The sequence below is a fragment of the Megalops cyprinoides genome, chromosome 13, assembly GCF_013368585.1.
Source record: "Megalops cyprinoides isolate fMegCyp1 chromosome 13, fMegCyp1.pri, whole genome shotgun sequence".
Taxonomy (NCBI): Eukaryota; Metazoa; Chordata; class Actinopteri; order Elopiformes; family Megalopidae; genus Megalops; species Megalops cyprinoides.
Window position 1 is genome coordinate 16,691,125 of NC_050595.1, and position 11,633 is coordinate 16,702,757.

General features: G+C 37.7%; 1 protein-coding gene across 2 annotated transcripts; it reads right to left on the minus strand.

Moving 5' to 3' along the window:
* Positions 1–1,125: 1,125 nt before the first annotated feature.
* LOC118787810 (excitatory amino acid transporter 2-like) lies at positions 1,126–9,681 on the minus strand. 2 transcript variants are annotated; one of them, XM_036543500.1, is made up of 11 exons: positions 9,546–9,675; positions 9,069–9,221; positions 8,113–8,363; positions 7,937–7,987; positions 7,828–7,882; positions 7,287–7,413; positions 6,767–7,000; positions 4,807–5,001; positions 3,829–3,963; positions 3,254–3,485; positions 1,126–1,197 (listed from the first exon to the last, which is right to left on the minus strand). In XM_036543500.1, the coding sequence occupies exons 1-11, from the start codon at positions 9,673–9,675 to the stop codon at positions 1,126–1,128; spliced, it is 1,635 nt and encodes a 544-aa protein (XP_036399393.1). The 2 variants fall into 2 exon arrangements, with proteins under 2 accessions (XP_036399393.1, XP_036399394.1); XM_036543501.1 differs by having other exon boundaries at positions 7,828–7,987; positions 9,546–9,681.
* Between the last annotated feature and the right edge of the window lie 1,952 nt (positions 9,682–11,633).

Sequence of the window (11,633 nt, forward strand, 5' to 3'; positions counted from 1 at the left end):
TCTTTTCTTTATTACAAACTACTGGAAACAAAAATGACAAGGTGGAGGATGTATGAAAATGTTTTAGTTAAAAAGGTTGATGATAAACAACCAAAGGGATATAATGCTACCCTATTCAAGCTGTGCAACAACAAGGAAGGAGCTTTTAGGCTGCATGAAAGCTAGTTTTAATTCCATGGATAGGTAGGTGGAACTCCTTTCTTGGCTTCAGTACATTTATGGTTCATCGTTAGTCTTTACATGGGTTGACAGATTATCAAGTCAAAGTATTATTAAGCTTAGGTCAAAAATCCCCATCACTGACACACACTCAACCACACATTCTTTCAGCTGACCTCAAATTCAAATGCAATAGATGAAAACTTTACCTAGAAAAAAGTTCCCATGTGGCCCACAGGTTCTGTGTGTGGCTTTTGTCCTTACGCCCACTGAGTTTATGCTATAACAAATGGCTCAGTACTTAAATGTCGATTCTGACTAGTCTGTACCTCCACTCTTTAGGAGCAGAGTCAGCTGTGCACCATTCACCTGCATCTGGAGGTCTGTGGTCTTGTGAGACAGTCACTTGGCCAGATTGCCTCATTAAATCAATTGGTTTGGGCTTACCAAACAGCCTACCATAGATGTTACACTTCATAGGTGCAAGTTCCACACGGGCTTTCCTTCAGTCAGCTAGCTCTCTTACTTCACACTCAGTACCCTTCTGCTGGACTGCCTACATCAAGCTTTCCAAAAAAAATTAACAGTGCCAGAAACATGTTGTTGACATAATCATCGTCAACTGTTATTTAAAAGACAAAACTCCTTCCAACATTAAATACATACTTTTTACACATTGTTGAAGTTTGCTTGTATCTCTTCACCCCTGCAGCCGTAATTTTGTGCAAACAATCACTATGAAACATATTAGTGCTCACCCGAGTGGAAGCTTAATTTGTTATTCTTTTTTAGTAGGTTAGAGATCAGACTAGATTGGTCAGTCAGTTTGTCAGTTACAATTTACTTATGGTTATCAAAAGACTTTGAAACCAATGTTTGCATTATATCCAATCTTGCATTGTTTTTCATCATGTAGAAAAGCTTGTGGAACACAGGATAAGGCGGAGCTCGGGTCTGTGTGCTCTGTTATTCACGTTTCCATGGTTCTTCCTCAACAAGAGAGAACTCCGCAGTGGAGCCATTTGTGGACATGGTTACCTGAAAGCAATTATCAGGGACATCTAACTGTAGGAGCAAGGCACTTACAAATACATTTATCTTTATTTTTTTCTACTGGTTGGAGCAGAGAAACAGTTATTATGATACCCATAGGCCTTTGAAATTTTAATTTGCTCAAGGTGTACTTTGTTGCTGAGAAAATGGGCACACCCTCAATGGTTATCGTTTTGTAAGGATACTTTTTCCTTTTTAAAATGTTTGTTAATATTATGTAATTAATATAATCATGTAATTTAGTAGGCAATACATTAACAAATCCAAAGAATACTGTTGTGCTATTTTATCTTGATTTTTTATCATTTAGATTCTCTGCTCCAATGCAACATGTGGAATTATAATACAAAGGTTTCAAAAACACCTGAGCTACTGCTAGAATTAAGGGATGATTTGTTCTCGATCACAAGCAGATATTTACAAAACAGTCAATAAATTATTTGTCTACTTTAGCATGGCATGCAAAAGTACACACACACACGCATGCACGCACGCACGCACGCACACACACACATGCAAAAGCATTCCTTGAATATTAGAGATTTTAGAAAATGCATTAAAATTGAGTTTAGTATTTTTTGCAGTAGTTACAAGATACATAAATATCTTTCTACAAAAATGTGCCTCTTTGGAGAAAGGGCAAAAACAATGTAAACAAACAAATACACATTTAGCCAGAACATTGACAAAAGTAAGAAAGAAGATATGAAATAGCAGCTTTTATGTTCTCTACCATCAAGAGTCTATCTATATATAACTATACTGTCTCTATATGCAGCTAAAGGAAACTAATGCCCATTTTTTTCAATGTATTGTTTGTTGTGCAATCCCCACTGCAAGCCAGATAGGAGTTCAGATACTGGCACTGCAGTGGAATCCTTTCTGCTTATGACAACAGCCAAAACCAGCTTGGCATGGTCATTGAAGATGCAGATAATTTTTATTACCACCACTCAGTGTCCATTTGCATTCCAAACTGTCCTTATGACATGTGATTTATTTGTTATGCATTAAATTTGCATTAAATTTATTAATGACAAATTTATGGCCCTATGATTTAGATCATGAAATTTCATGCTGCACTAACCCTTGGTTTATGTCTTTGCTGTTCCACTCAAGAAAATGCTTATTTAAATGTTATTTTTACTAATATCATAGTTTTAAGCAGACACTCCTATTTAGAATATAGTAGGAGAGACTGCTTTAGGCAAAAATAATGCATTGCTTATTTCATTAGGTGTAATTTATAAATGTTCATTTCAACACAAAAAGCATAATATTGGAAAAATAAAGTAAATAAAATGATATGGAACTGATCAAATGACAGCCTATAAAGCACATTAGTAAAGGCTGACAATCAAGTCCTGTCATGACAAAAGGTGTGTGATTCCAGAAGTGAGTTTATTCAAGTTGGGAAATGTGGTGGTACATATCCCAGAATTCCCCGAAGGACAAGTCCAAGTAAAATGCTTCCTAATGTCCTCATAGCCATCCTGACTTGTAGTGAAAGGGGGAAAGTACAAACCATGCTACCTGCTTCCCGTCTGATACCTGATCTCTCTGCTGAGAGGAATATTTGTCAAGACAGGTACTGGAATGCAATGTTGTTTGTACAGAGAAAATGCTAATGTCATTGCAATGCAGATATAATGCTTCGTAATAAAGGTTGCTTGGAAGGGCTACATATTTTGCTGAGGCATACTGATAATTCCCTATTCATCGCTAAAAAGATCCAAGGCGGTGATATAAAGCTGTTCCCTCTGGGAACCCATACATAAAAATGTCTCACATTGACACAGATTTTTGTGTATGAAGATGAGTTTATAAAATCAAGATGGCACAAAAACTGCTATTCCACAAATAAACAAATATATACATATTTATTTGGGATTTAAAAAAAATAATTTTCTTTTGAAAATATATGTGCTTATATTTACATTGATATTCAAATATGCAAAAAGTAAAGTGAAGAATGCAAAGCAAACATACAGGACAAAAGTTACTACATACAAGTCTCTATATCCGTAAGGGTGAAATGTACCTTGCAGTCATCTACCAGGATTGAGTTGTGAGCAGCATAAACACACTGGTTGGTGTTGTTTTCATGGTGGTTTTTGAGATCGTCATAGTAGGATTGCGTCTGAGACATCTCGATGTCGTCGAACCTCGTCTGATGGGCGTCAAGGTTGTCCAGCTCCTCTTTCGACAGGTGGTACACAATGCCCGCACCATAGGAGTCACCCACCACATTGACAGATGTTCGGAACCTATCCCTGTTTTTGGGGAGGGGAGAGACAAAACAGATACACGTGCCAAAGGGTAACCTGTATGAGACAGACAGCTAGGCTTGCATGAAGTTTTGTTTGCAAAGATGTGGAATCATTTTTAATGTGTTTAATGTGCTGTGTCACTGCAATGATATTTTAATCATCTTTATAATGTGCTGACAGAGGAAGCCTCTATGTGAGATACCGTTTAAACAAAAGAAAAAAAGACAATGTTTAGCTGAGGTGCACCTTCCTGGTTTGTAAGTAATATGCATTAAATGAGGCATCCCACAGCATAGGTAACCCAGCTGTGCATACATGTGGGTGCATACAGATTGAGTGTACTCACAGGAGCCAGTCCACAGCGACCAGAAGGCTGATATCTTGAGTGGGCAGCCCCACTGCAGTCAGGATCAGAAGCATGGTCACTAGTCCAGCACTGGGAATGCTGGCGGCCCCCACACTGGCCAGGGTAGCAGTTAGACTGAGGATGGAAAGATGTAGCACAGATCTCATCAAGTTTATTAAAAAATGAATATTTTCTGCAGCAATCATTAATATCTGTTTGTTATTTCTGTCTGTGACAGACCAAATAACACTATTTACTTATTTACTCTCCTCCAAACTGACTCCCAGGGATTATATGACATGATACCATGCATACATATTTCAGGAGGAACAAGAAAAAAATATATAGGTATAATACAACTGGAATTACAGCAAGAAAATACCATGCTGAAAAAAAAGAAATAAAATTTATGATAAATGATCATTTCATTTCATTTTCAAGTTACAAATAAACAAATAAATTTTATTTAAATTCCATTTAGGTTTACCTTCTAATACACCTTTCATTGGACATTTTTTTTATATTTAGTATCTACCTTTTTACTTCTGCTTGAGTGCTTGAAGTTACCATGGTGAATATCCTGACAATGATGGCACCCTGAAATACCAGCTTTGTTGAATGTAGCTATTTCACATGGAACTCTGTCCATTTATATTTTAAGCCTGTAAAGTCCTGCCACGTATTTGTTCCACCCATGCACTACACCAGCTGAATTTAATTAGCACAACTCTTCAGCCAGGTAGAGGAGCTAATTAGTGAAATCACCTTGTTTAGTGAATGGCTAGAACAAATACATGGTAGGACTTTTACTTTCTGAAGCCAGGGTGTCCACCTCTGTTCAGTATACATGTGCAAATTAAGGGTGGGGGTGCTAGTGTGAACTTCTTGTGTTTTGCAAACTACATTGCATTTAAATGCAGTTTCACATTTAGAACAGGACATTAGAGACTGACATATTAGCAAACAAAAGCCACTCACCTGACTGTGACAATTTGACCCCCATCTAAGTAGATACCATTCATCTGTGCAATAAAGATGGCCGCCACAGCCTCATAAAGTGCAGTACCATCCATGTTGATGGTGGCACCAACAGGGAGCACAAAACGTGTTACTCTCTTATCGATGCCCAGGTTTTCCTCTAGGCATCGGAAAGTGACAGGCAGAGTGCCAGCACTGGGAGAGAGAGAGAGAGAGAGAGAGAGAGAGAGAAAGAGAAATAAGGTGTGAGCATCTGGAAGAGAACAGATGGGTCATAAATATGTACATGGATGCATTTTCCAAAACAACAAAAAATAAAACAATCATCTTTGAACAGTACTTTAAGTTTTAGACAAGTTCTGAAATCTGAAGTTTCATCTGTTTTAACAGATTAAAATTTAACAAGAAAGCCTGGCTGTATCCATTATAACTAAACTATCAACAAGGGCCAAGGACTTTTTTGGCTCAAGTTGTTGCCTCAACATGCTTGCGAAATCTAGTACTACATGCCAGATAGCATTTAAATACTGGCTTAACAGCTATGAGCAGGTCATTGATCTTCATACATTTTTTTCACCATATCACCCACTAAGTTCTGGAGAAGTGTTACACATGTGATGTGAACTGCATTGAGCAACAGGTTTTAAACCCTCTTCCCAGGCTTTAGCCATTCATAGATGCATTCAAAGCAAGCCTCAGATGATAATGAGTGTGCCCTGTATGACCTGGCTGACTTTTAAATTAAATTGCCTCTAGAATGATAGTCTGGGAGAACAGCATATAGATTTAGCTTGTTCTCATACCCCAGATTTCTTAAAAAAGCCAACATAATGAGGACCTGTCCACTGCATCCACTGTCTCCTCGCTTATGCCATCACTTTCTTGAAGTGTTCCTTGCTTTTTTGGCAGTGGTTCCGCATCCATACATTAGGACATTTAGCCCACGGCTAAATGTCTGAACATATCAAAGTGATGCAAGAACAGTGTACAGTTGCAGTGAGTGTCAGACGCAAATGTAAGACAGATACAAATGTCCAAAAGGTCAATCTTGTTAGCAAAAACTGAAAGCTGAACTGTATTTGCTAACATACCTATATATTATATCAGATCAAATTGATTGTTGTTGACAGTTGATTTTAGCAATTCAACAAATCAGAATAAGCAAGCTTTAATTGTATTGATATACTGCTAAAGGACTTAATCTTGTTGACTTCTCCATGCTATTTGATAAACAAAGAATGGTATGTTTTTGTATGCAGCCAATAAGTTGGTGTTGAATATATGAACAATAAATCATAAACTATGTTATCTGATACATGAAACAGGACTATGCTTGTAGATAAATCTGCAATCCAGGCAGCATACTGTTGTCTTGAAAATTTTAATACTTTAAATATATTGGTTTTTGGCACGATTCAGAACTAAGCTATTGGATATACGTAGAGAATAAACTTGTGAAAACATACATAGCTGTGTAACTGATGGCACAACTACTAATGCCTATTATGGATTGTGGGAATGTTGTTATAACAAAGTGTGATTCATGTACAGCTAAAAAATTGGATTCAGTCCTTAACTGTCTTTGCAGATTTGGTTTTGGTGGTAAGAACCCATCAAGTGCATAATGCATGCTGAGCTCCTATTTTATAAACTTTATATATCCTGTACCTGTTTCATCACAAAGCACAAGCAACTGGCATGGTTCAATCTGTGTTAATAACATTACTATTTTAATTTCTTTAAATAAGGGATTGCATTAAATCACTGTTTTTGTTTTGGTCCATGTTTGAAGAATTTAGGTATGGGCAGTGGTAAACATCGATTTTATCCATTCATGTGGAACTCCACTTTTAAGAGTCAACCGCTTATAAGAATCAAATGGATATAAACATATGTAAGGGGTGCACTACATGCCCAAGGAGTTTGTATTTAAGAAATTGCAGGAAAAAACACTCTGTACCTGGATGCTGTCCCTAGAGCAGTGATCCATGCCTGGAAGATGCCCATAAAGAAGGTATAGGGATTTTTCTTGACGATGACAAAGTAGATGAGAGGCAGAAATATGCCGCCGTGGATGATAAGACCCACAACGACTGTCACCATGTACATGCCCAGCTGCCGGGCCACCACCTCCAGGTCTTTGATGGAGATGATCTTTCCACAAATCAGGCAGGCAATACCCAAAGGTGAATACCTAAAAGAAGCCAAAGGGAGGAATATTGGCATATTGTGACATACCAGTGGTTACCTGAGGGATGTAGTCTGGACTATCTGCAGCGGTCCAGTAGCACATGCCAAGAGTGAGTTTACATAACTTATTTCTCTCACTACTCAGATGTAGAGTATCAAACCTGTTTTTTTCAATTCAACAATACTGGTCAATTTTTTCTTCATTTTGTCAGGTAAGGTCCTATTTCTATGTTTGTTTGCATGTAGGTTTACGTGTATAAAAAGTACAAAGCTTATTAAAAAGCACTGACCACATAATCATAGTAACCAGTCTCATGACGATCTCATTCAAGATGTTGAAGAAGTCCAGCATCAGCCTGGCCTTCTCCCCCATCTTCCCCATGGTGATCCCAAATGCAATGAAGAAGCCGATAAGGCCTACAATCAACATGAAACACAGACTGTTAATCCTTTCAGACCAAATCAGAGTATCAGAAATCATACAAATATCTTCTTATGGTATTGTTTGTTATTATAAATAATAGTACCAATCAATCAAATTTTGCTAAGCACTCTGACAATCCTAGTGTGATGTGTACTACAATATACGTAACTGTGGCTTTGCTATTGTGAAGGGTGCAAAGTGCTTGCAAAGTGAAAAAGAAGAGTAATTCAACTATAGTTCAATTTAATTTACCTGTAGTGAAATCAAGGTGCAAAACAAAATGTGGAGTCTCTCAAGTGTTAAGTATTTCACTCCACCATGACATCAGTCTGTTAGTGTTGTTGTTTTCCTGAATAAAACATTAACAGGTGTTTCATTGTATTTTGAATGTGTTCTTGTTTACATACCTAGTACATTCATTCCACCCTTGAACTGAAAGGACTTTTTAGTGACAAACACAGGCTGGGGCGGGGGCCTGGTGCCATCGAGCAGGAAGTCATCCATGGTGGCATTCACTTCTTCTGTGTAATCTGGAATTACCTCCACCTTCTTTGCGACAGTTTGCATCTGGAATGCCAAAGTTTTTTTTTCTTGTTATTGTGTTTGATCATAAAAAAAGCTTTCTGGTCAGGAATTGAATTTAAATGCAAATTCTTCAAGAAAATAAAATTCTAGTTTAAAAGTAACCTAACCTGCTGGAAACAAGCCTGAACCAAATTCTCAGGGAAGAGGTTCCTGATGAGGTCCAAGAAGGCATCCAAACTGTAAACCTCATCGTTCTTGTTGCCTTCCCCGAGTCGGGCTTTCAGTTTTGGGTTGCCTGGGTGAATGGCTAGGACCAGGATCACGCCAAGTATAGCTGCGATGATTGTGGTAGACATATAGTAGACCATGGCTCTAGTGCCTAGACGTCCACTAGATTTAGCATCTAATCCAGCAAGTCCTGCACAAGACAAGTAACACATGTATGTGAGCTGCTGCCATATTTATCCTGTGATGCCCTGAACAACTAAGGTAGGGGAGTCACTCCATGTGGAAGAATACTGTGAGTACTGTAAGTATCATCTCAAACCAACAGCCAAATTGAAAAATCAAGAAATTGTTACCTGATTATAAAATATTGATTCCTCTAACAGACTACAATTGATACCCAAGACAGAAAAAGAGCTCAGTTTAGCTCAGCAGGTACCATCTGCATCAGTCAATTCTGATTTGCGCATCTGGGCCTTTTTGTCTGGCAATATTGCAATGCAATAAAAACAAGAAACATAAAAAATGATGTGCTCAGAGAGGTAATACAGCAACTTCAAGTTTGTAAAACACATTTATTTAGGTGTTTAGTAGGGTCATAACCAAATTAAATATTGAAAAACAGCATCATACCACTCCAAAAACAGATTAAATTTCAGAGATGAACCATTAAATTGAATGGCTGTACATTAAAAAAATGCTTGGGAGATTATTCTTAGTGGTGGTGTGCATTTCCTAACTAAACTAAGTATATGCTTATTGCTGTCAGACTCTCTTTTTGGAACTGCATTTTAAGAAATGTGTGAGTACACGGAGGCCCAGATTAGTAAATAACAATGAGAATACCTCTAATATACCGGTATCAGCATGTTAAAACATTCAGTCTCATATACTGCACCTGTGATTAGACTAGATATGATGAGAGGCAGAATGACCATCTTCAGCATCCTCATGAGAATTTCTCCAGGGAAGGCAATGATCATGATTACATCAGCAGGGAGGGGCGAGACATAGCGCAAGAGTGTTCCAGTCACAGACCCCACAATCACACCTGTAACCCAGAAACATAGCGTCTGAGACTGCAGAATGCAGACTTTAAGAGTTTTAGTATTTGTCCTTAACACACTGCTTCACCTGCATTCTAGTTTCATTTGATATTTTTCAAGTTTAAATTGCTTCATCATTGAAGAAGAACTTAAAATGAATGACAGCACCTTGCAAGAAAAACTTTTACTCTTCCTCATCATACACAGTTTTTCTCTTTGACCACCCTTTCCATTGGATTACTTTACTTTCATTAGAAAACTTTTAATAGAAAACAATAGTTCTGACAGCAACATAAAGTGTAATATTAGGGGATCAGTGGGGTACTAACCCAGGACTGTGAACGTGAGCAGCAAGTTCTCAGACAGCTTCTGGCAGAGGCCCCCACACATGGGCTCAGGAAGGGGGTCCACAGGCTCCAGGTGGCTCTCATGCATCCTCACCTCCACTTGCTTAGGCATTCTGTTGGCACTGCCAGTGGGTAGAAGAAAATGGGGTAATTTTATTTTATTCCTTCACTTTTGTTCAATGATTCTTCTTCAGTGACCCAGGTCATATGTGATGGCCCTGGCATCTTTATATTTGTGAAGGCTATGGACTTTTTGAATGACATAATAACCACCTTCTTACCTAAATTAAAGTATTACAATTGAAGACCAAAGCAAATAATGACATGTGCTATAGAGCTGGTTAATTCCTTTCACCAGTTACTTAGAAAACCAACCTCTGTAACGTGAATGAAAAATGAAATGGGGTAGATGATTTAAAAGCAACAAGACTTCAAACAGAGAAAACTCTGAAGCATATATTAAAAGAACAGATGCTTCATTTGGATTTGCCAGATGTTGAGACTACCATGAAAGGCAACGTTTTCGAAAGTTGTGTATCCTGACACAATAGTAGACCACAACAGGCTGAAATCTAAAATCAGCTTGTTTTGATATTGTTTTTTAATGTTGTTTTGGAGCAGTAGGACTACTTTATGCAGTAGAATTTGTATTGGAATAGGATAAATGGATACAGCTTTGCCGTTGCAGGCCAGCTACAACGTACCATCTCAGGGTCAAAATGGGTTGCGAGCCTTCCAGAGAGGTAAAGATCTAGCATGTAAGGGAGGACTAACAATTGCTTTGAACATGTGCGCTTGTTGAAGGAAGTGCAGTCATTACCAATGCATTTCCATAGAACTGTTAAATGGTCTGTGTCATCATGGAGAATCCTGATCTTATGTGGTTTTGCAAATTCAACTGAATTGAGATTGTTGGACACTATTGATCCAGCAACTATTTGAATGATACCTGGCTCTGGACAATGCACAGTACCATGAAATAGTTAGCTACTTAGCTACCTAGTGGTCAGGAGATCTCCAAAGATTTTGAAACCTCATAAATCTGCACTGTAACCACAGTTATTATGAAAATAACAAGTGTCCTGTCTTCATAGTTATCCCAGCAAGTGTCAGAGTACCTTATGGCAACTCACAAGCAAAGGTCCTAGTCCCAAAAAACAGTGATAATATTTTGTGCAGCTAGCTAGCACATCATCCAGTGGTTCATTAACAATTTAATACTAATGTGTGAGTGGTCTCACTTTGATGTACAAGCTGTGCCCTTCAAGCATTTTAATGTGTGCTCCTTTTTAAAAATCTTCATGTTGTCATCCTAAATGGCGTAGCTGTGAGGGGAGGGTATGATTTACTATTCTGTGAACACAGCCTGCTAAATTTATCTGAAAATGCAATAACTAGCTAGGTAGTAAATGCAAATAATAATTTTATTATAATTACATTAAACAGATGTACTCTTTGAAAGGGGTGATTTATTTTGTGTCAATACAGTCACAGTAATTTTCACTGTAATTGTACGGTGTCACAAGATTTATGCACAATTGTACCCATAGCATTTGGAAAGTATGTTGGACCACTATATATATAGATAGATAGATATAGACAGATAGATAGATAGATAGATATACACCCCTCTCTCTATAAGGATTTAGGTGCTTCAAGCATTTCCTGTGTGGGATGCTACAGCACACGGCTGTTATTGCATTTTCAGATAAATTTAGCTGGCTGTATTCACAGAATGGTACATCAGAGACACCACCATGAAATTCCTTGACACTCAATTTTAAATTGATCATTTCATATAAAGAAATCAAACTGTAATTCATATGACTGGTCAGTATGGACAAACTTCCACCAGAAGGGAGGCAGGGGGTTTAAAATGATCACATTAGGACATGCTCAGTTTTTTGCAAGCTCTTGTTCCTTTCTCAGAATCTAGCAGCAATTCTCAATTAAAATTTTCATTTAATAATGTTCTTTTGTTCCTTTTTATGCTATAATGGTGATTTTAAAAAAAGTTTGGTACCGTTTTGGTAACCTCCAGGCAAAAAAAAAGACTTGTGGAAATTTCAA